This window comes from Triplophysa rosa, linkage group LG6 (genome assembly GCF_024868665.1).
Source record: "Triplophysa rosa linkage group LG6, Trosa_1v2, whole genome shotgun sequence".
Taxonomy (NCBI): Eukaryota; Metazoa; Chordata; class Actinopteri; order Cypriniformes; family Nemacheilidae; genus Triplophysa; species Triplophysa rosa.
In genome coordinates, this window is record NC_079895.1 from 11,950,316 (window position 1) to 11,975,962 (window position 25,647).

At 39.9% G+C, this 25,647-nt stretch overlaps 2 protein-coding genes across 2 annotated transcripts; one reads left to right on the forward strand and one right to left on the reverse strand.

Annotated features, from left to right (window-relative positions):
• Window positions 1–69: 69 nt before the first annotated feature.
• Window positions 70–5,684, reverse strand: lcmt2 (leucine carboxyl methyltransferase 2). Its single transcript, XM_057335743.1, has 14 exons — window positions 5,590–5,684; window positions 5,148–5,272; window positions 4,540–4,621; window positions 4,257–4,446; window positions 3,963–4,119; window positions 3,598–3,787; window positions 3,313–3,420; window positions 3,131–3,218; window positions 2,470–2,706; window positions 1,838–2,065; window positions 1,651–1,748; window positions 1,310–1,497; window positions 485–620; window positions 70–239 (listed from the first exon to the last, which is right to left on the reverse strand). The coding sequence occupies exons 1-14, from the start codon at window positions 5,632–5,634 to the stop codon at window positions 78–80; spliced, it is 2,034 nt and encodes a 677-aa protein (XP_057191726.1). The 5' UTR covers window positions 5,635–5,684; the 3' UTR covers window positions 70–77.
• Window positions 5,685–6,054: 370 nt separating this feature from the next.
• On the forward strand, window positions 6,055–24,038 carry gtf2e1 (general transcription factor IIE, polypeptide 1, alpha). The gene is made up of 5 exons (XM_057335747.1): window positions 6,055–6,145; window positions 6,945–7,482; window positions 18,699–18,900; window positions 19,075–19,304; window positions 22,900–24,038. The coding sequence occupies exons 2-5, from the start codon at window positions 7,035–7,037 to the stop codon at window positions 23,346–23,348; spliced, it is 1,329 nt and encodes a 442-aa protein (XP_057191730.1). The 5' UTR covers window positions 6,055–6,145; window positions 6,945–7,034; the 3' UTR covers window positions 23,349–24,038.
• The last annotated feature ends 1,609 nt before the right edge of the window (window positions 24,039–25,647 follow it).

Genomic DNA, 25,647 nt, shown 5'->3' on the forward strand with positions numbered 1-25,647 from the left:
TGTTACTTGTTTTGAATTTGATTGTGATTATTCTCTAGGACAATTAATATTGTGTGCGCATTTTTGAGATATGCATATCAAAGCATCGGCCTTAGATCAATGGTTATTGGTTGGAGATTGAGGTGAGTTCCAAATGAGAAACAGTTTCCACCTCCACCAATGACCACCAACTCGGCCCCCTCAGTATCCAGCAGCTCAGAGCAGAAAGAATGCAGCATAAGAGGCCAAGGCACCGATGACTGGAAAATAAAAAATAAATAAATCAGGACAGAAATATAGAGGTTGATAAAACATTTTATGCTTTCTTAAACTACTGTAACTTGCAAGTACATTCCCTATTTATTTTTATACGACTTGGAAACAAATGTATGGTTCACACTTCAAACGCCCCATGTTGAAACAAATTTATGGGAATACACAATCCATTTTGTAATAAACCATTTATGGTTGATACTTGATACAGTTCATGAGCTGAATGACTTACGGTATCCAGCTGAACCTCCACACAGACCCCAGTGATCAAATTTATTACAGCAACTCCAGGTACTCCATCAGCCTGAAACCAAACTCCACCAACCACAACCAACTTCCCATTTATGACATGGGCCGAGTGAGAATATCTGAAAAATGAATGCATAGACTAGCATCACTTTACTCATAGGTGCCACACACCACTTATTATTCTTTATTTCTCAGCACAAAATTAAGTCTGAACACCAAAAAGACCAAAAGACAGCAACAGTAGTCTGAACCAACATATCCAATTGAACTGAAAACGTAGACTTAAAGGTGTCATATGGCGCGAATACGTGTTTTTCTGTGTCTTTGGCGTGTTAGCAAAAATTAAAGTGTCGGAACAAAAGATGCATTCTATCTAAAAGCAAATGCTCACCCAGACCTGCCTGAAATGCCTCGCCAACGTCAGTTCGTGGTATGATTTGAATAAGACAGCCCAAATGTATACGCAAGTAAGGTGGGAGTACCTGTCAGTACAATTGCTTTGGAACCCGATGTTCCAAATATGGTAAGAGGCGTTACATTTCCGTCACACGCTTGCAGTATTCGACCAATCACTACGCACTGGTTAACTGGCCAATCATAGCACAACTCGCTTTTCAGAGCAATGAGCTTTGTAAAAAATCTGCGCGTTTCAGAGAGGCGTTTTTTCAAAAATAGCGTTTTTGAACTTTAAATCGTGTATACACATTGCATTACATCTAAAACAAACAATAATATTAGTTTTAGCCGTGTCATATGACCCCTTTAAGCATTAGTTAAACATTTTCAAAAGTGTTAAGTAGTTGTGAACCTGGGCACTGGAGGTGGATGCAAATTCATTCTCTCCCAGCAGAAACCTGATGACGTTGGTCTCAGGTAGAAAGCATCACCGAGAGGTCTGGCACATTTACCCAAACCTCCAAACATTACAAGCCCCCCACCAAAGGAACATGCTGAATGTGAATGACGGGCTTCCGGAGCGATATCATCTACTGGAATCTGCGTGAAGCACACAGAACCCTCGGTATGGATATGAACTGTTTAGCAAAAGGCTACTAGTTGAAATTCTTATGCATCACATTGTTTCCAACTTTATATAGTGCAATGTGTATTTTAACAATAGGTTCCAATGTAAAAAAAAGTAGACCATACCTCTGTCCAGTGCTTGTTTTCCAAACACAGGAAATGTGCATCACCTAGAACTGCATCCTTCTCAGTACGTCCTCCAAACACAAACAGAAAGGTCTTGTCTGGAACAATTAAATCGTTTGTTAATTTTATGCTCTTTCAAATTATAAAAAACACACTAACATGATTATGTGCTCATTATCTCTCTCACCCCTATGACTTAAATAGGTTGACGTGTGTCTCCATCTGGGTTTTGGAGCGCTGCCGGTACAAACCATGTTTTTAAATGACAGTTGTATTGTGCTTTGGGATGGCTGATCACCAAGGTCAAAGGTCACCCACACAATGTTGCCCATTGGATTGAGTGGAGAAGTTCTGCCGCCGAAGAGGACAGCTCCGCCGCCAGGGACAGAAGTAAGTGTCTGATAAACACTCACCACTAAGAAGAAATACCATAATCATGAGTCCAACAGTATTATGTTGAAAAATAGTGTAGTCGCTTACAGTGACCTAAATAGTATTTAAACATGTCTAACATTATTCAAACATCAGAAGTTTTTGCCATAAGGGCCAGTATAAAAAGCTACTTTAGTATATTATCTTGTAGATTGCTCTTACAATAAAAAATTGTATTACAAAAAAAAGTTTTGACACTTTTTTATAAAACACACCACAGCTGATGTCATAACTTGCCCATTCCATTTAAGTATAAACATGTCTCAATGGCTGTTTGTTGGGCTAAGAAAACCATGCAACCTCGATCCAAATAAACAAGCACTTCTATAGTGTACATTGTATTTACAAAATTCGAATTGAAATATTGATGATACCAAAACAAGTCACCTCTGTCTCCCCAAGGCTCCACACTGGCACATTTCCAGCCAGCCTGCGCTTTGATCAGGACCCTGGCTGCTGTGTCTCTTCCTCCTCTCCCACAGCCTCCAGTGAGAAGTATGATTCCAGATCCCAGCATGGCAGAAGCCATACCTACAGCCTCCACACACGCAGAACCACTCACACGCTGCACGAACATGGAAGGATTTCTGGTCCATTGAGGAGTCATGTGAGGGATCGAGGGCACTAGAAGTTGTACATTGTACAATGTAAACATTGCATTTTGCATTAAAGCCATATACATTTTGTAGTATGACAAAAAACTTTGAAAAGAAACAACTTTGGAATCTAACAAATCCTTTAAATAATTCATACCCCTGGTCTAAGTTATTTTTAACCCAACATTAGATTAAAACAATCGATGCTTGGCTTTTTCAATTTCTGGACATATCTGGTCTTTGTGTGTAACGCCTTTTAAAATCTTTATTTAAAATCTTAATTTATTGCCCAGTGTAAAGTGATAAAGTTGCGATTTTTGTCTTGACTACAGGGACAATCCCTCCCTGAAATAACCTGTGGTTTAATATCTTGATCAAGAGCTCATGGCTCACTGCATGCAGAGGTCAAATCACAATAATAAACATGACAAAAATATCTTACAGCTACTTACCCTTAGGCAGCGTGAGAAGGGCTTGACTGGTCAAGAGGCCTTTTGAGGCTGTAAGGATGAAGTAATGAGAACATTTCTGGTGCCATTCCTAATAGTACAGCGATAAGGACAGGCCTGGGATCAGGTATTACAGATTAAAGATTATTATATGATCTTTGTGGATGATGGGTCTGTTTCCTTACTTCATACTCATCAAAAGGCTCCAGTCCCTCGACTCTCTGCCTCTCATCCTCAGGAAGAAGATCAAAGTAAAACTCATTCATATCCAGACAGACACATTTCTCCCAACCCTGTGGTGATGAGGTAAATATCAGTTACTCATATTACTGATATCAGACATTTCAGGTATTAAAGATGAACCAGATTATTAATGTGTGACATCCCTAATAAATTCATGTTGTTTTAAAAGCTTGATATAGAAAAATGTGCATATGTTATTGTATAAACTTTGGTTTTGTCACTTATACCTTTTGTATGAATCTCTGTGTCTGAGCAACACTGTCTGGAAACTGTTTAAGAGCATGTATGGTTGAGTTGAGCTTCAGGAAGTGGTTTTGCATGACCCTGCCAAAAGGATCATGAGGGTGGATCTGCTCGTACATCACAAACACAGACTGTGGAAGAAGCCTGGCAGCCCAGCCAATCACAGCATCTGACCTGGATTTAATCACCAACAACTTTAAAACTTCTTTTTATTAAACAGGTAAAGCAGAGCGTATTTACAACTGACATGCTGCAAGATGGACGCACGCAAACATGATGACTGGATAAGTAGCAAAACAACCAAGTTGCTTTTGCTTCCCTCACTCAAAGTTTGTGTGTTAGTCCTCACCACTGTGTTTCCATATAGGTCAACACCACCTCTGAAAGAACGAGTGTGGGAATGTCCCACTGCAATCCAGCTCTGCTCAGAGTCGCCTCCACCTCCTGCTCCTTTCTGACATCCACACCCAGAAGATTGTAATGACCACTTTTTATGAACACACCATCTACACATAGGGAAGAAACATAACTGTGTATTGGTAACCAAGGCATTAACTGCTTGAATGAATATTCCAGGTTAACAATAATACCTTACACAGGAGTAATATCATTCATAACATCAGTTATACAGTGAAAGTCCTACTAGGCTGTTGAGTTGACACAGTCTCCCAATCTGGCAACGCCTCCATCAGGCAAGGATTGCTGCTGATCAAGGCAGCCTTGCGGCGGGCAACTTCAGGAAAGTCAACCTCAAAAACTGTGACACTTCCGAGGGCTCCTTCAGCATATAGCCGGAAATACAGCGAGTCAAACCCTGCCCCAAGTGACAGAATCTGACATTAAGAGAAAGAGATTATCAGGATTTTTAAACCTCTACAAAACAAACAGACACAACACAACACAACTTTGAAAAACGTTCACCCTACCTGCCTCCTCAAGCAGGAATCTGTGGCATGAAAAAACTGTTTCAGACAGTGATCGACTGCTTTCAAGCGGACATAATAACCTCTGAGAGACAAAATAAATTATAACATTATTACAAAACATTATTTAAAACATGTTTTCTTTTTTAAAATACAATCTGACTAAACATTACCGATGATTTGATAAGTATTGCATAATGTATAGATGTTAGTTGAAGAAATAGTTCACCTTCAAAATGAAAATTCTGTCATTATTTACACGGCTTCTTGGCATTTCAAACCAGTATGACTTTCTTTCTTCTGCAGAACACAAAAGAAGATATTTTGGAAAATGTTGATAACAGAAAACCGTTGGTACCCATTGACTTGCATTGGTTACCAACATTTTTCAAATTATCTTCTTTTGTGTTTTGCAGAAGAAAATCACACAGGTTTAAAATGACAACAGGGTGATGACAGAATTTTCATTTTGAAGGTGAACTATTCCTTTAATGCTTTTCATTAAACTCTTTACAAAATGTTAACAAAATGATCAAGCTTTTTTATAATGGGGGTCCCTGGGCTGGCTTAGATTCTGGGACTGAAGTTGAAAACCCTGTGCTAATATGTACCTGTTGATCAGTGGAGCTCTTCTTGTCACCTTGCACACAAAATACTTAAGGAACTCATCATGGAAGTATCCTTGTGCAGCTGCCGACACCTTACTGACCACACTGCTGTCATTGGTCCCCTGCACCTGGAAGACACATTTCCATTCTGTTTCAACACATTTAATCTACATTTACGAATTTGGCACACACTTTTATCTAAAGCGATTTCAGCGAATCTAAGCTATATATTTTTGTTTTGGGATACTGTGTTGATACAACGGAACAGAGATCATACCTGTAACAGATGTTAATGTAGTTTTTTACACCATAGTACTGTTTGATTGCATGGTAGTTTTACCTTACGGATTCAACACCAGTATCTTCACGTTTAATCATATAAATTACATAACTTAACTAAGTGTTCTATTTACACGATACAGCACACAAATACTGTCAGACTTACAGAAACATCTTTTCCCTGCTCTTTTTTGCTCTTGATAACTAGCATCACTCTAAACACACGTGGAAACTGCACCGTTGACAAGTAAGCACCAAAGCGGAAATAGCAAGCGGGTTCGATTATACCGATGCACACCATGATGCACATGATAATTCTATGACAAAAGTCTTCCCTTTACAACTGCACTTTAGAATTCAACGCTAGAGAAAATATACATTTAGTTTCGGGAGGAAAATATAATACATTTATTTTCCACAGGGAAAGAGCCTAAATCAGGTTATAAAAAAGTTTTATTTTGCACGTATATGTTTTATAGATATCGTTGAATAACAAATAATATAATTTATTTATTATATCATTAAAACATGTAATAACGTCTTACTATAACAAAATATTGAAATACATTTATTTTAATTCTTAAAACGTTTTATCCTTTTGAAATCGTCACGGGACTTTTTTTAGCAGCACCCGGCCGCCAGTAACATAGGTCATTTCCGCTCAGCGTTAGCGTGATGCAGGTTAAGGAAACTTTCTCATCTAAACAAGAGCTAAATTAAAGGTTTGAACTTCTTATATCGCAGGCATTTTGCTCTTTGTGTTTGTTATATATTGGAGGTGTCATTATATGAACATTATAATCTAATATTAAGATGTGTACTGAGTTATATGAAGCTTCTTTTGGCAAACAGCTTTACTATCGCATAGTTTTTTTATTTAAGTGAATAACTTATGAAATTCGCAGTTAATTCACATATTTAATTAGATGTTACCTGAATTCTACCACAAATTAACGTTACTTAGCGTCTGTTCTTTATAATTCTTGTTCGTTTATCTCGATAAATCTGTCTCTAAACTAACGTTACAGTGATTGATGCAGGATGACGACTGAAAAGATGAACGTTACTGGCTGACTGTAGGATGATCTCCAGTCTCACATTAGAATATTAGATAAATAAAGCAGGTTTTATGGATGTTACTTGGTAAATTACTTGTTACAGGAGTTATCTACTATACAATTCAGCTCTAGTCAGCTTCTGATGTTTTATAAGGTAGCCTGAAATGGTCATTTATGGCTTTGAACTGGTCTAGTTTATTTATTTGCTAGATTACCAGCCTCTTGGACCTGGTTTTGACTTGACTGATCATCTTTGTCAGAGCTGCAATACCTTAGACAAGCAAAAAAGATGTAATCCTGAAACCAGCCTGTCTAGTAGTAGTTTATGTGCTACACATTTTACTTCATGCTTTTAAATATTAAAATTAGATAGGCTGATGTGTGAGAGTTTGTGTTCTTGCTTTAACAAACAAAAGAGTAGCTCATATTTGCCACTAATATCTCTTTCTTTGTCTTCTTTCAGACTTCTGCTTAAATCTCTGAAGTCTGATCCCTGTCCTTGCTGTTTTCATCTCGCCATCCCTCCATCTTTTACTTCTACTCTCACTCCATCATGACAGAACCAGAGCTTCTCACAGAGGTCCCTGCGTCTCTAAAGCGGTTGGCCAAGCAGGTTGTGCGTGGCTTCTATGGTGTCGATCACGCTCTCGCCCTAGACGTGCTCATCCGGAACCCATGCGTCCGTGAGGAGGACATGGTCGAACTGCTAAAGTTTGACCGCAAGCAGCTGCGCTCAGTGCTGAACACTCTCAAATCTGACAAGTTCGTCAAGTGCCGCATGCGCATGGAAACTGCACCCGATGGTAAGGCGACGCGGCACAATTATTATTTCATTAACTACAGGCTGCTGGTTAATGTGGTCAAGTACAAGCTGGATCACATGCGCCGCCGCATTGAGACGGATGAACGGGACTCAACTAACAGAGCATCCTTTCGTTGTCCCTTATGCCGGAGCACATTCACTGACCTGGAGGCCAACCAGCTGTTTGACCCCATGAGTGGTGAGTATGAGGGATCCAAGGGTACTCCAATTAATATGCACTTTCTGTGGCTTTTATTTTTCTGGTTTTGACTTCAACCCACATAAAATGTGTTGGTTCATCTTTCAAACAGCAATGGTAATAGAAAAGCTCAGCTTTGTTATTATTATTATTATTCATGTAAATATACACTGGCAGAACTGCATGTAGACACATGATGGCAGCAGCGGTATAGTGTTTAAATGCATTCAGGCATTGTGAGTGTTTGCATCACCTGGATGTGGCTTTCGAAGAGTTTTGCAGCGCATTTCATGATGAATCGCGGCTGGATTATACACACTTGAGATTATGTCAAATTGCATCAGTAATGTTCCCAGACAGGAACGGAAAATTGAAAAGGTTTAAAAATAAACAGGATGAAAGCGCATTGAGGCAGCTGCAAGGATTAACGCATCACGTTGTCGCCGTCATCTTGCACTTCTTTTTCCTCAGGCTTACTGTTTTACACGTCTTATTTCAACAACATGCCTATTTATGTATTTGGAGGGATACACAGTCACACACACAAGTGCTGCTCTTGACGTGACTTGTGTTATAATGAATCTTGAGATGCGTTTGTGAAGCTCAGCACCCTGCTGGTTAAGCTTTTATTATGGACTGAGTCCAGAAAATCCGAAGTCTGATGTGTGTGTGTGTGTAAGTCCATCCCAACAGTCTTGGATCATATATAATCGATCTCATCTGTGTGTGCGTGTTCGGACTATGTTCAGAAGGGAAATAAATAAGAAGGGATTGTAAGCGCAGACACTCAACACCAGTGAGCACAGCTGACTCAACTAACAGGGATTTACTTTCACCCTCCTACAGCACTTTTACATTAATGCACATAGATATTGAGCTATCTTATGTGTGTGATTTTTTTTCAATTTAAGGTTTATGCATTGCATCTGTAGTATGCTGTTGGTTACCACAGTCAGGCAATCATTTTGACCCTCTCGTATAAGCAAACAGGAAATGTGTTAACAGTAATGCACTTACAATAGAAGCCTGACAGGTGAGCGAACATGAGACCTTTAAAGCAGGAATGTAATTACCATATTTTTGTTAAAGCACTTACATAAATTCCTTAGTAATAAAATGTCAAGGAACTTGAAACTCCCTGTAAACAGCACTTTGAGTAGTTGCATCATGGCCCCAGTTCACCCCGTTTACTGTATATTTTCTGTATATGACTCTTTTATCCGTGGAACACAAAAGATGTTTTAAGAAATATCTCAAAATAGTTTTGTCTATACAAGGGAGGTCAGTAGGGGCCAGTGTTGTTTGGTTACTACGGTGTTCTTCAAAATATCTTCTTTTGTCTTCTGCAGAAGAAATTCATACAGGTTTGGAATGAAAGGTTCAGGAAATAATAAACAATTAAAATTTTTTGGTGAACTGTTCCTGTATTGGTATACTGTTGTATATATAAACCTTACATATTTATGTGTACTTTATACGTATTTGTTTAACCTGTAACCAAGATGTTTGTTTACCTATAGATTCTACAGAGGGTATATAAAGAGTCAAAAAAGCAATGTGGAGATTTTAGCTGCATCTAGTGTTGAGGCTCACGCCACCCCTCACCACTCCCTTTTGAAGCATACGGGACAAAGTCACGTTTTTGCTTCTTTGGCAAAGGAGATAACGTATTTATGAAACGTGCTCTGTAGAAACAACATGGTGAATTCCATGTAAGGGGACCTGCGGTGTATGTAGATAGAAATAGGTCATTCTAAGGTAATAAAATCATAACGCTTAAATATGTAAGGTCTCGAAGACTGAAGACAGTTATGTATATTATATTTCATTTCTGTCAATAGATCCTCCAAAAAATTACACACTTGTCAGCAGTGGTGGCGCTAGGGGTGGGCTAAGGGGGCGGGCTAAGGGGGCTGAAGCCCCGAATGTTTTATTACCATGCCGTGTACAAATCCCTTTGGGGGATTTACATTTACAACGGGCCGTTTACATTTTGCGTCTGTTGCGTGTCTACCCATGTGCAAATGTGAGTGGGTGCTTCTTGGAAAATTTTTTTTAGAGTGGTAAACACTGCCACTCTCCCAGCAGCTTCTGTGGCGTAGCGAGTAAGACACGTGACAAGTAGTACTGACGCTACATATGAGTGCAAGGTCGAACCTACTTTTTGCTGAACTACATTCACATCACATATCAGATCATACAGGCATTTATTTTCAACAAAATGAAGAAAATATTTGAAAATGGCAAACAGGTGTTTATAATAAAGTGTATGGTGAGGTTAAGGGTAGTAGAGAGGTCTTATTAGTTGTCATCTATTTAATAATTTTAATACATATAATCATTTACGCTCTTATTATTATTGTATAATGTATATTGTACAACATTACTTGTTTAACGTTACATTGCTGTTAATTTACAATAAACTAGATATGAAATTACTAACTGCACATTAATTCGTTTGGTATAGCCGACATATAAACGCGTGCACTGCGATCTGCACATGAGTGTACATGTGATGCGATGGGGCTTTCTTTCATTATCATTATATCGATCACAGTTTAACTTCCAAGAATCAATATTATGTTAACACATAATATGAACGCTTACAGAAAGTAAATACATTTACAGGCATATCTTTCTCCAAGGCAAAGATTGTTCGCGTTGTTAAACGAAACTTGGCTACTGCTGTAAGATGAATGAGATCTAAATCTCAACACTGCAAACTTCAATACTGGAAAATGGCCACTAGTTGGCGACGATACACCATGATAATTGGAACAAACTTAAGTGAAACTAAACGTTGTCAGTGTTGGCGGTGTCTCTAGCAATTTATTCACAATGCTCTGCACTCATTGTTTAAAAACATTATAGTGCGGGACACGAGGGTCTCGATCAAGATAATAGAAATGGGATTAACACATTCTCGGTGAGTTGCCGAAAAGTCTCTCAGCACAGCGCAAATTTAAAAGAAGTGATTGTTTGGACTTAGTAGCGGAGGTTTAACTGTTAAGCTGGGCTTGGATTCGTGGCGGAAGAAAGTAGTTACCCATTTCCTTTAAAACCGGAGGGGTTTAAAGTAGGGCTGCAACTAACGATTATTTTGATAATCGATTAGTTGGGCGATTATTTTTTCGATTAATCGGATAACAATGTAATTACATCTTTTGCTTATAATAAGTAAATCAGATATGGGAAAAGTATACACAACTGAACTCATTAGCCTTCTCCCAAAATGTTGTGAATGTCTCCATAATTAATACACCTGGTGAGTTGATTCAGGTGTGTCATATTAGAAGCAACTGACAATAGTCTCTCCGAAACGTGGGAGCGAGGGGAAGGTCGGCCAAGGAAATCATCTTTTTGTGCCATGAAAAGTTTGAGATATTTGTCATTCAGATGTAGTGAAGTACAGTAAAAAGTAAACAGAAAAAGTAATACTTAAGTACAAATACTCAAAAAGGTGTACTTAAGTACAGTTCTCAAGTAAATGTACTTCGTTACCCACCTCTGAACTAAATAAACCACCAAATCAGGGTATTTAGCCTATTATACTTTGCAAAGTGCAAACGCCACAGATTGGGTTTTACTAATATAATCTTTAATTTTGTCATTTAAAACACCTCTCCCCTTTAAACTTTAAAACTGCGCATCTTGAAGAGATGCATGCGAAACACGTCTGACTTTAAAACTGCGCACCTCGCGCTGCACGGAGAGACGCATGCACCGAGAGACATGTCTGACTTTGAAACAGCACAACTTGTGCCGCACGGAGAGACGCATCCACGGAGAGAAATTCGTTGACAACGAATTTCATTATCGATTTTATCGATTAGTTGTTGCAGCCCTAGTTTAAAGACACTCCGACGTTGTTTCTGGTTTATCTACACACTTGTGCCGTCGAACTGATGTATAAATGCAATATCGCTCTCGTAGTCGTGTATGTAGTGTTCTTATATCTGCATAGCTGTGATTGCCTCTGGCATGCGGCCTCGTGCCTCTGGCCTAATCACAGCCATGAAGATAGAGGGTATGCACGTGTCGTCACTTTCCCATGCGAACATGCCAGAACGCGCCTGCTTGAGTGGTAAAACACTGGGCAAAATGAATGGTTACAATATCAGGAAACGCAATTCCGCGCAACATTTGAGTGTCTGATTCCTTTGTAAGTCATAAGGTAGTCGTAAGGATCACCGTCGAGTCCACCTGCTTGTAGTTTCAGCAAATAATTGCGTGTTTTAGACCCTGTTTTTGTTCCTCCTATTGAATGCAGCCATTTTGCCTTAGTTTTACCACTCAATGGAGCGTGTCCCGGCATGTTCACGTGGAAAAGTGACGTCACCAACCCTGCTCCTGGAGATCGACCGTCCTACAGACTGCAGCTCCAATCCTGCTTCAGCACACCTGTCTGTAATTATCAAGAAAACCTGAACACCTTGATTAGATAGTTCAGGTGTGTTTGATTGGGGTTAAAGCTGAAATCTTCAGTACGGTCGATCTCTAGGAGCAGGGTTGGTGACCACTGCTCTATACCTTAGAATAAGCTATTTATATCTACATACAGAGCAGCCCTACATACATTGAATTCGCCGCCATGTTTTGTACAGCAGCCCTAAATGGACAAACAACTCTACAAAGCACGTTTCCTCTCCCTCTCTGTTGCGGTATCATGGTGAAACGGATCGTGGGATGATTCGTGATCCGTACAGATTGTGCTCTCCAGTTCGGAACGCATGTGACCCGCGGATTAACTGAAAGTTTATTCATCATTGGGTAAAAGAGTAATACGCTCGCTCGCTCTCCAGTTTCAGCTCCAACGCGCTCTCTCTCTCAAGTATCTGGACGAGTACAATATTAAAGCGGTTCCAGATAAACAATGATGCTCAAACTGCTCCCTCACACAGCTAATATTAACAACAACAACATATCTTGGTATGTTGGTATGTTACTGTTGTGGTGAATCGGCCTTCCATCGCATAAAGAAATCTCAGAGACAAGGGTTCCAGATGCCAAGTGTTTAAACTTTATTTGCTTGAGCAAGCAAAGTGAGACACGCAGAGTTCATCTGATGATGTCCAATGAATACATATCTGACTCCATCTTTTATACAGTAACCTCAAGTTGTTTTTCACAGTGTTAACCAATCATGCTTCGCCTGACATCACCTTCTACCAATCAGGTTTCACATGATATCACCTTTTTTGTTAGTCCATCCTCTTTCTGAGTCGCCACCATTATATCTTACTCGGGTCTTAACCTGCCACAGTTATATGTCAGGTTTACTATGCTAGGACTTAACCGTGGCGAAACCCTTTTGAAGTTCTTAAAAGAAAAGTATACCTTGCTTTTAGCAGGCAAATGTATATTATATTGTTATTTACTAAAAGCTTCCTGACTTATACATTTCCTTTTAGCAGGCAAATGTATATCATATTTGTCATTTACTAAAACCTTTCTTGCTCAATGTAGTTTTTATTACAATGAGCTCATGGTTAAATGGATACTGTGCAACCCAAAAAGATTACTTTTCAAACAAGCTATTACTGAACACATCAGTGTTCATTACTTTGTGCAATAAAGTGTAGTAATGCACAGACTACTGTCTACTTTTGTGTTGCAAAACATATACTTGAACTATGCTTGAACCAACTAATGTCTGCAAAGTGTATGTGCTGTATGTGTCTACAAAGTGTATGTGTATTTGTAATGTTAAGCAGATGCCTAATGGTGCTGCTTGGTGCTCAACGTGGGCCCATAACCTTTGACCCATGAGGCCCCCATAGCCTTTGCTATATCAGAGAAGTGTATGAAACCTATAATTAACTTAAATGTATTATTTCATATAAGAAGCTCAATACTATAATAGAAAAACCACCATATTACTCGCATACTGATCCGAATCAAAGCAACCTCCTTGGGGGTGATTTTTAGACGATCTTTCTCTCCAACGTGTCTCTGCTGGAAAGTATCTCCATAGATATCTATGAGTATATCTGCTAAAAGCCTTAGTACCGCTGGTCCTAACGCATCTCTGCTGCAAAGTCTTTATAATATTAACACAGGTCCTAGCTCCTGCCTGACTTTTATCCTTCTTTTTAAACTTAAAATCCACAGACCTTTTATTATATGTAATACATAAGTCATCGCTCTTTCTACAGTCTTTCTAATGCCCTCAAAATCTCTTCCCTGTGTCAACATGAGAACGACATCTTTTTGTGGTGGCCACCGTTGTGTTTGGACTGAGCGATTCGTGGCAAATCTATAATACAACGCTAGTGGCCGCTGTTAGTCAAAAACTGCGCCTTTAAATAGTAATATTTTAATAACCTTAATATACCTGGAGCGTGCACCTAGCATCGCTAGTATCGGATCGGCAGATACTCAAGAGAAAATGACTCTGATCGGGGGCATAAAAAGTCTGATCGGGACATCCCTACACTGGACCTTTAACTTGTACTTGATTGACAGGAGGAACTCTTCTGTACAGAGAGCATGTGTTTCTGAGAGTAGTGTGCAAGTGAGTGGAAAGAAGAGGAATGAAAGACAGAGAGTGATGGAGGGCTGAGAGCAGGGCAATAGGTGAGTTATGAGGGATAAAGAAATAGAGAGGTAGGTCTATACCTGCTTGGCACGTGTTCGCCTTCACCTCTGTTGAAAGCAAACTAGCAGGCAGGGAGGCAAAGCTGTTGCTAGGATACACATCAGCAGGACCAGCAGACAGGCAAGGATGGAACAGGAGAATGAAACAGCCATGATGAAGAACCTAACCCTGTGTAGTCCTTGCCGTCACACTCATCTCTTAATTTCCCAGTTTTTTCGTGGACTAGTTTAGAATACAGAATATGGGAACAGTGTATCTCTAAAGGTCACTGGATTAGTATCTGTGATTATTTTGGGGGGGCTCACATTCGCTGATGTAAGGTCATGTTTGACACGTGCTTGTGTATCCACAGACCTCAGAGGATTTTATAAATATCATTTTTTGATGCAGGCCTCTGGGTAGGCTTAAACGTATACACAGATGTTTTGGGATTGCCTGTCAACCCCCCCTCCTTCATGTTACCTTTAAAGCTGAGGTGGGCTAGTGATGTCTGGAGCAGGAAAGAATATTGATGAGATTGGTCAAGCGCATCCAGGTCCCCCATCTTTGAGGAAAAAGATTGATCTTTGCAAATCTCTTTGATTGGTGAGGTGTTAGGGGAGATAAGGAGATCCGGCTGGGTCAGCTGCACACAGTAATAAGTCGCTCGCCGATACTATCTCGCATGTCTTCACCCTGTCTCCTTTCTGTCCTATCGCCCGTCGCTCTATTTCACACTTGTGCATATATCACGTCTGTAATATACCGGCCAACATAATATAATGGCCAATTTATTCATTTTTGAATGTGGGTATAGTTTTGTGTTTTACATCAGTGTCATGTTGTCAGTTACGACAGATAATCATTTTTACTTCTCATTCAGTTCTATAGACGGTTTCCTAGGACACACACGCCTGGTCCAAAGTTAAAGGAATAATTCACCAAAAATGCGGACATTGACTTTCCATAGTAAAATTAAAAAGTCAATGGGGACCATTTTTGGGTGAACAATTTCTTTAACTTCAGGTCAGTATTTATTGATGGGTCTGGCTAGTGGCTAATAATATAACTATTTAGTATTTATATTTTATTTAATTAACATGAATGTTAATTGATATTAATATTTGATTGTATCATAATTGTATTAAGTAAACAATTTGTTGAATTTTATTGTATATACATTATTTAAAATAATCAATTTGATGAATGGGTCGTGTAATTTTGTCGCATTTAAGTTTAGCCAAGTAACGGTTCTTCTACTGGTAACCTAAAATAATACTGGCTGACATACTTTAACTTGCTAGGTGATGTAATTTCTTTATTTCTGTTGCTTGTTATCAGAAATAACCTACAGGGAGTCTTTGCGGATGCGTACCAGTTTAACATTATGTAGATTAAAAACAATTAGACTCTTTCCTTAGTTTGGAAACTATTTTAGTTTTTTACAAACTGTTTTCAAGTAGTCAGCTGTCGGAAGTCCATGGTGAACTGCATTGAATAAACTTTAAATTACACATTATTTAAAAAGGGAACAGCATTTTTTTAAAATCCTAGCTAACATTCACAATCAACGGATCAGATATCAGGAAAGGATGTCAGAATGTATCAGTTTACATGGAATTACGTCAATGAAGCAAAAGAATATGCATAAGTGTGTCCATCTTGTCACGTAGTCCTTCTGAATAACCGCTTTACACAATTTTGCAGCTCAAATAACACACCATTTTTTTTTATTATGGTTTGATGAGCACAGTTTTCTTTCTTGTGTTGATGTATTTCCTATGAGTTGGGATGGGGCATATTGAAGGTGTTGTTCCGTTTCCCTTTTTACCTAAATGGCACATAGCTTTTAGTTTACGTATTCATATTCAAATGACATGACCAGTTTGTGCCTTCTACTAAGTGATAGGCTGTATTAATTCCATATTGACAACATACAGTATGTATTCCATCCATATATGACAACATGCTACAAGATTACACGGCGATCATTTTCAGATGATGTTATTGAACTGGTCATACTTAACTTAACCACAATGAGCATGATTTGTCCACGATTCAGAGGTTTTGTCACAGATTTAGGATATCTGTCTGGAACTGCAAAATCTGGCCAAAATTTGCATAGTGTGATCTTCTCTCTTTGTGGGGAAACATAAATAAAAATAATATTTGATTGGACAAAAATTGGGGTTCAGTTGGAGTACAGGATGAGTTGGCATTTTTGAACAATTTTCTGGGACCAGATGTTTGAATGTTTAATGTGTATATCTGTCTATATCCACAAAAGCAAATTATTGACCTCCGAGCTAACAGACATAGACTACGAGCCGCAAAACCCCGGGTTTGATTTAATGCTGTTAAAATGACTATTTTTCTTGCAATTAGAATTGTTGCATTAGCACAAACACACAACAGAGCCATTTTGCTTGTAATTGGACTCAATGTAGCACATTTGTCACAATTGCTCCCCCATGAAAAAGTTCTCTCTCAATTGTTGAAATGATTCAACTTTTAGGGGCTCATCACAAAAGTCCTTTTGTTCTTTGCCGTAGACGACTGAACAAAGCGCCATCCTGCTTTCAAAAGAGCTCTGAATCATTGGAGAGAGTGCTATGTAATTTAAACCAGACCTATTCATATCTGATGGATATTACAAAAACTATCAACACAAAGACAGCGTCACGCTTTTCTCGAACAGAAAGCTTTAACGTGTGCCTACACACTAACAGTTCCATGTGCCTTCAGATCGTGTGTGTGTGTGTGTGTGTGTGTTTTTACCTGAAAACAATGAAAGTGTGTCTGTGTGCATGCGCCATATTGCCAGTTTGATAGATTCTTCATACTTGTTTGCCATTGCCTTCTGTATATTTAGGACTTTTTATATTTAGGAATTTGTTTTTTCAGCTAGTAACATCTTTACTCTTTGGCGCATGCTGGCATTGCCTTGTGCTACACACCTTTTGAGTGCATCTTGAATTTGCTGCTTAGCTGCCCTATGCACGATGTACATGATGTTTGTATGTGTTTGTCAAGGCATCTCCTGAACCCGCCACATGTATTTTAGATGTTTAAAATGCACCCCGTTACCTTTGCTTCCTATTGCTAGTGCCTTTATTCTTTTCTGTCCGCGAGGGCAGCCAGACAGACTGACTGACCAGGAGGGTTGCGGTATAATTGTTCCCTGCGGTCAGGGTTTGTCGATATTTCCTCTGGAGCTGTGTCAGATGCGACGCAGGGCTGTCTTTATCTTTACTTCACCTGAATGCCATTTCTTTTCACACGCACACACACTTTGTGTCTTTTTTTGTGCTTGTCAAATTGTTTTCGTTTTCTCCCTCCATCCATGAATCGGCAGAGGAGACATCTGTAGCGAAAGGCCCCTGCCAAAGGTGATTGTTTTTCAGTGCTCGCACACATTTTGTTGTCAACTTTCCAGCGAAGCTTTTAAAATGGAAATTGCGGCGAATCGTTTACTCGTTTGATTCACCTCAAGGCCATGGACTGGATTGCTTGAAATATTTTCGCTGGAAAACCAAACATTTCCTGTGCATTCATGATAAAAGCATGCAAATAAAGGCGACAGTATCGCAGCCATACGTGACTGACCGCAGTTATTGGTGTCATACAACATAGGTAAGACATGCATTCTATATTCAGGTAGTAGGCAGCGCCCCACACACATTCAGAGACATGCTGTGTGTTCTCGTCAGAAGGCTGTAAATAACTTCAGCAGCAGATGGCAAACCAGACCAGCAGAGGAACCGCAAGCGCGTGTGTATGTTTGTCCTTGTGTTTGTCATGGTTCTTCGTTTTTCTACTAGGTGTTAAAAATGATTTTGGCTCTTTTCCCCAAGATGACATTGAGTTGTAACTGTAATTGGTCTACACACTGTTGTTATATGTCTGTCAGTGTTATGTAATTCATTTAAAGAGAATTTTGCAAGCAACAATAGATCCATAATGCATTAAGCGAGAGACACTAAACTCAATGGCAGCTGAGGACTTAGATGATGTTGGTGTCTAAGAGGTTGTCTAATAGTACACTGTGCGTACTGAGTATATGTATGTGTATATTGCACACTGTCATCTCTATAAGTCTGTAAGTATGTAAATAGTACTGTCTATGTAAATTGTTTCTGCACTTTCTGGTGCACGCACTCAAGAATTTCACTCACCAAGGCACTTGTAATGTGGTGATATGACAATAAAAGTGATTTGATTTGATTTGGTGCTGAGCCTGGTGAGGCTCAATTAACCAGAAGGTTACTGGTTTAATACCTGCATGGAGCGAAGAATGAGCCATCGTCTTTGATTACACGTATATCAAATATTTATTATATATTTATAAAACATTTGGTAACACTTTCCTATAAAGTTGTTTTTGTTACATTACATTGTTAGTTCATGTTACCTAATGCGTTGACTATGTTAATAAATACAACCTTATTGTTAAGTTTTTACAAACATTTGCATATTAAATTGATATACATTTAGTTTTTTATGTCATTTTCTGTCACTTACCACCAGGGGAGCTACACATACCACAGGTTGAGACCCACTGTTCTAGTGCATGATATGAATTATTTGGACTTTTACATAAATACATTTTGTATTGATTTGGATCTTCTCATAAACACAGAAAAGTTCCGCTGTACCTTCTGTCAAACGGAGGTGGAAGAGGACGAATCGGCCGTGCCAAAGAAAGATGCCCGCACTCTGGTGGCACGCTTCAACGAGCAGATAGAGCCCATCTACGTTTTGCTACGAGAGACTGAAGACATCAACTTGTCTCATGAACTCTTGGAGCCAGAGCCGTCAGAAATCCCAGCTCTGAAACAGAGGTCAGCTTCTCTCACTCAGTCAAAGTGGCCAGTATACAGTATGTGTTTGTGTTTGTGTTGGGGGTCAGTGGTTGTGACCCATTTATAAGTATACGTTATCTTAGCTAAACACCAATAACAAAATACATGCGATTTAACTCATTAACTCTAATGTATCTCTGCTGCTGTCTATAGTCGAGAGCGGGCTGCCCTGTCCGCAGCGGGAGCTGGTGCACCTGGTCGGGAAACATGGAAAACCAAGAGTTCGTCGTATGACCTCTACACTCAGAATGTGGTCATCAGCATGGAGGATCAGGAGCCTCAGCCTGGCCAGACAGGGCAGATAGCCCCTAAAGAGAGGCCCGTGTGGCTGACGGAAAGCACCGTGCAGGGGGCGTACAGTGAGACAGATGCTCTAAAGCAATGTGAGTCAAATCAACTACATTGTATGATAAATTATGGTAATTTCATGGCTGTATATTAACATCATTTTGCCTTATTGTTATCCTTCACATTCATGCTCCGGTGCTGCATGTACAGTGAGAACCCTAAGGGCTCTGATTGGTTTAAAGGGACGTGTCACCCAAAAATGAAAATTGTCATAATTTTATTCTGCCGTCATCACCTTTACGCCTCTTCTAATCTGTATAATAGTCTTTCTGCTGTGGAGCACAAAAGGTGAAATGCAGCAGAATGCACAAGGGGCCCTTCCGTGCTAGCTCCAAAAAAGGGCAAAAAATGAAAGTAGTCAATTTTTTAGAATTGCAGTTTTCTAAAGCCATACACTAGCTTGCGTGAGAAACAAATTTAAGGTGTTCATCTGCTATGTCTTGTCTTCTGCCCGTTCAAGTTATTTTATATGCAAAAATGTCTCATTACTGGAGGCACAGTGCACTCGGCAACAGAAGACATTTTTTAAATATGAGAACGTTTTGAGAAGGCAAGCTTTTTAGTGAAAGTGATGATGTTAATTTTAGCCCGTTCCTCACATAAAGCTATATCACGGCTTCAGAAGACTCAGTGCACACGTCGTATGGATTATCTTCATTATGACTTGCTGTAAATTTATTGCATTGGGATAGTTCACCCAAAAATGAAAATTCTGTCATTTACTCACCCTCTTGTCATTCCAAACCTGTATGACTTTGTTTCTTCTGCAGAACACAAAAGAAGCTATTTTGAAGAATGTTGGTAATCAAAAATGGCGGTATCCATTCACTTCTATTGGATGGTCACAAAACCAATGCAAGTGAATGGGTTGAACGCCGTTGTTTGGTTACCAACGTTCTACACAATATCTTCTTTTATAGAATAGAAATGAGCTTTGTTGGCCAAGTATGTTTCCACATACGAGGAATATGTTATAGTGACAGAAGCTCCACAGTGCAACAGAAAGACAGCAACAGGACAGAACACAGAAAAAAAAGTAATAATAATAATATACAATAATACAGAAATAGGCAATGTACAAAACAGCAAAAACACAATATACAATATAGACAATTATGTATGTACAGGTCTGATATGTGCAAAATTGGTGAATAAATAATGTAAAATAGAGTTGTGTGTTCCGCGTTTAATGTCAAGTGTTCATAAAATGGATTGCCTGAGGGAAGAAACTGTTCCTGTGTCTGGTCGTTCCGGTGCTCAGTGCTCTGTAGTAACAGGTAACAGTTCAAAAAGGGAGTGTGCTGGGTGTGAGGGGTCCAGAGTGATTTTACCAGCCCTTTTACTCATTCTGGATGAGTACAGTTCTTGGAGAGTGGGGATGGTTGTACCAATGATACGCTCAGCAGTCCGGACTACCCTCCGTAGTCTTCTGAGATCAGATTTGGTAGCTGAGCTGAACCAGACAGTTATAGAAGTGCAGAGGATGGATTCGATGATGGCAGAGTAGAACTGTTTCAGCAACTCCTGTGGCAGGTTGAACTTCCTCAGCTGGCGAAGGAAGTACAGCCTCTGCTGGGCCTTTTTAACAATAGAGTCAATGTGAGTGTCCCACTTCAGATCCTGAGAAATTGTGGTGCCCAGGAATCTGAATGACTCCACTGCAGTCACAGTGCTGTTCATGAACGGTGAGTTTGGGGAGAACAGGGGGCTTTCTCCTGAAGTCCACGATCATCTCCACAGTTTTAAGTGTGTTAAGCTCCAGGTTGTTAAGACTGCACCAGACAGCCAGCTCCTTGACCACCTGTCTGTAAGCAGACTCGTCACTGTCCTGAATGAGGCCGATCAGTGTGGTGTCGTCTGCAAACTTCAGGAGCTTGACAGAGGGGTCTTTAGATGTGCAATCATTCGTGTAAAGGGAGAAGAGCAGTGGGGAGAGAACACAGCCCTGAGGAGCTCCAGTGCTGATGGTGCAGGTGTTGGATTTGAATTTACCAAGCTTTACTAACTGCTGCCTGTCTGTCAAGAAGCTGTTGATCCACTGACAGACAGAGGTGGGGACGGAGAGCTGTGCCAGTTTATTCTGAAGGGTGTCCGTGATGATTGTTAAAAGCGGGAGCTGAAGTCCAAAAACAGGATCCTCGCATAGGTCCCTGGTCTGTCCAGATGCTGAAGGATGAAGTGCAGTCCCATGTTGACAGCATCATCCACAGACCTGTTTGCTCTGTAGGCAAACTGCAGGGGGTCCAGTAAGGGACCAGTGATGTCCTTCAGATAGGCCAAAACCAGTCTTTCAAATGATTTCATGGCCACAGAAGTTAGAGCCACAGGTCTGTAGTCATTAAGTCCAGTAATTTTGGGTTTCTTTGGGACTGGGATGATGGTGGAGCGTTTGAAGCATGAGGGGACTTCGCACAGCTCCAGTGATCTGTTGAAGATCTGTGTGAAGATGGGGGCCCGCTGGTCAGCACATATTTTTAGGCAGGCTGGTGACACACCGTCTGGGCCTGGTGCTTTCCTTCTTTTGTTCTTTCTGAAGACCTGGCGCACATCTTCTTCAGTGATCTGAATTGTAGGTGTGGGGGAGAGGGGGGTTGCTGAAGGTGTGAATGGTTGTGTGGAGAGGTGTTCAGGGCGGGTGTGGGGTGTTTTTTCAAACCGACAATAAAACTTGTTCAAGTCGTCAGCTAGTTGTTGGTTCTCCAAAGTGCTGGGGGATGGTGTCGTGTAACTGGTGATATCTTTCAGACCTTTCCACACTGAAGCAGGATCACTGGAAGAGAATTTGTTCCTTAAGTTGTCAGAATTATTCCTCTTTGCCCCTCTGATCTCCTTTTCCAGTGTGAATTTGGCCTGTTTATACAAGACTTTGTCCCCTTTCCTGTAAGCATCTTCTTTGGCCTGCCGGAGCTGTCTGAGTTTTGCCGTGAACCACGGTTTGTCGTTGTTGTAAGTTAGATAAGACTTAGTAGGGATGCACATATCCTCACAGAAACTGATATATGAAGTTACAGTTTCTGTCAGCTCGTCCAGATCGGTGGCAACAGCTTCAGAAACAGTCCGATCAGTGAGAGAGAAACAGGCTTGTAAATCCTGCTCTGTTTCAATAGTCCATCTTTTAACAGTTCTTAATACAGGTTTTGCAGATTTAAGTTTCTGCCTGTAGGACAGGATAAGATGAACCAAACAGTGATAAGAGAGTCCTAAAGCTGCTCGTGGAACAGAGTGATATGCATCCTTTATTGCTGTGTAACAGTGATCCAATATATTACTGTCTCTGGTGGGACATGTGATGTGCTGTCTGTATTTTGGAATTTTATATGTTCTGCAGAATGTTCTATGTATTTTATGTTCTGTAGAAGAAAGTCATACAGGTTTTAAATGACACAAGGGTGAGAAAATGGTGACAGAATTATCATTTTTGGGTGAACTATCCCTTTAACTCCTAAATCTGCATTAACCATAACCTTAAACACATGAGGGCATTGATTTATGATTCATTATATTTTAAAGCAGTTAGAATCAAATATTGAGGGACATTTTAAACCGCCCTGCATCTTTTGGCCTGTTTTCATGTATTAGCAAGAATTCGTCCTGAGTCGTATCTTTTTCCTTTATTTTTTTCCACACCAGCTGGCGAGGACGACATGGCATCCCAAGAGAACATAACTGGACGAGCAGCCCCGCAGGATGAGAACGAGGAGGTGATGCGGGCTCTCCTCATTCATGAGACTAAGAGCGGCACTGGATCTAGAGGCGCTGTCGTATCCAAACCAACCATTCCCGCAGCTAATGCCAGTGACTCTGACAGTGATACCAGCGAATCAGACGAAGACTCTCCACCACAGGCTCCGGTACACAATGCCGCAGCCGCTTTACGGCCAGGTAGACAAGCCGAGGAGGAGGATGAAGATGATGAGTTTGAGGAGGTTGGAGATGACCCTGTGGTTATGGTAGGTGGAAAGCCTTTCTCGTACAGAGAAGTGAGCCAGAGACCCGAGCTGGTGGAACAGATGAGCGCTCAGGAGAAAGATGCGTACATTGAGATGGGTCAGACCCTCTTCCAGGACATGTACTTCTAAGTAGATAATTTCTAAACCTGTTATGCTACACTGGCTCTTTCTTTCTGTATTCTACGGATTGTCACAGGATATACTTTTAATCAGTCTCCTTTGCACACTTCATTTCAAACGGTGTTGTGTGATGTGCCAAAGCCAAAAAATGAGTGTTACACGTTTTTTTAAACGTTGAAGTTGTTATTCTTATACGTTTTCATTTACTGAATTTGCAGAATGCTCTCAAAACCACTGCCACAAGTATCTGTCCTCATGGTTGTAAACAAGAGTATCGCACACATTGGCACATGCCCACACATGCTTTTCCTTGTAATAGTTTTTTGTTTGTGCTTGACTTACCACATTTAGAGCAAATAACAGTGTTGCGCTGCTGTGACCTCTGGGGCGGTTTCACTCAAACAGAAGAGGTACTAAGGCTCTTTTCACCAGATTAACATTTGAGCTCCAGAAAAAAGCTTTTCTCTTGTAATGTTGACCAAAATTTCTTCATCCGTGTCTTTCTCCAGTATTTAACAGGGCTTGATATTAAGGGCAGTTATGAATTGTTTGTTTAGGGTGTAATCGCTTTCTTTATAAAGCAGAGATGAGCACTTTCTTTTCTGATCTCTGTATAAAATGTAATTGTCTTTAGTTTGTTTGTTCTAAGTGGAAAATATGACGCTTTGTTTTACAGCAATAAAAGCTGGGAGTGAATCAGCATATTCAGTGTTTTTTTACATTGTGAGTGTTAGGTTTAGGTGTAGGATGAGGGTTGGGGGATACCGTTTGTACAGTATAAAAGTCATAAAGTCCCCATAAAACATAAAAACCTAGCGTGTGTGCATGCAAGAGAGCCATAAACTCAATTACAGCTTTCAAGCGGTTCAAAATAAAATCATCAAATCTAAGCAGATAAAACTGCTTGTTAAAAATGGATGCTTTCCACCAACAAGAATCCTATTATTTGCATTTGAATGTATTTATTTTGGCCAGAACAAAAAATCGTAAAGATCGCTTTTATCCATCCAAAAATGTTTGAACGGATCTTTTGTGTGGGGGAATGTAATTGAATTGGGAACACAGAGTATGCAGGGATGAGCTTTGGTGCAGCTGTGGATGAGATGGTGCCGTGTTGATAAGCAGCCAGTGATGCTGTCACTTCACATTACAGGAGCAGCTCTGCGTGCAGTCCAGTACGGCTGTCTACAGGTCACCGCTCTGGGCATGTCGAAAGGTTTCTTCCCGTAATGGAAAGAGCTTCTGTGAGAACCAATGAACTGAGAATTGATGGATTCACTACATCATTACTACATTTCTTTTTTTGAGCATTAAAAAGATAAAAATGTTGTGGTTTTGACAATAGTTTGTCGAAAAAATAGTTAGATCTTTTTACTGCTGGTTACAAGCCTCATAGATCGTATATTATAGATCAGATGTTTTATTTAAATGTCGTACAGTCAATTTTTGTGTGTTATACATAAGTTAAACTTGCACTTGTAGGCCAGGTAAAACATTTTGTCTGTCACATCTCAATTTGATCAGTTTGAATTCTTTAAATGTGTACGTAATTTCATTGAAATATTCTAAAATTATTTCACTTATTAACTATCAGGCCGACTGGGATTCTGTCCCTGTTAACGTGAAGCACAGATTATGGTCTTTGAGGGATCGGTGTACAGTTGGTTCAATGACTATTGTGTACCTTCATTTTAATTATTAGCCAACAGAACATTGACGTCTTCACAAAGGTTTTTCAGCCAACAAAAAAGATGTGTTTCTAGAGCAAGGTCTATATGCTTCATCCTACTGTAGTCAATAAATTAATTATTTAAAACTTATCTTTCAAAATAACACGTTTCATTTTTCCCTGTTAAAATAACTTAAATGTCAATCTACAGCCTTGCGTTGTGTGTAATCTTGAATATGAAAGTTCCTGCCTCCACTCAGTCACACAAACATTAAACATTAAAATTGTAAAAATGCAGAAAGATTTGTGTTATAGTTTAAGGGATGAAATATGCAGTTTGTACAGTGTATCATTACATCTATGGGAAGTCCCCATAAACATGGAACTGTGCGTGCATGAGAGCCACAAACTCAGTAATATTGAATATGCAAATTAGTCCCCGCCTCCACTCAGTCACATCCGTTCGGACCCTTTAATAAGCACAATCACCGCTCCTCACTTATTTTACTCTCTTTTTATAACCTCTGTAAATGGAAATGAAAGCCATCTGTTTCTGAGATGTAAATTCAGGGAACTCGTGATTATTTCTCTGTTTGTGAGGTCAAGCTGTCCTCTGCTTTGCATTGGTTAATTTATGTC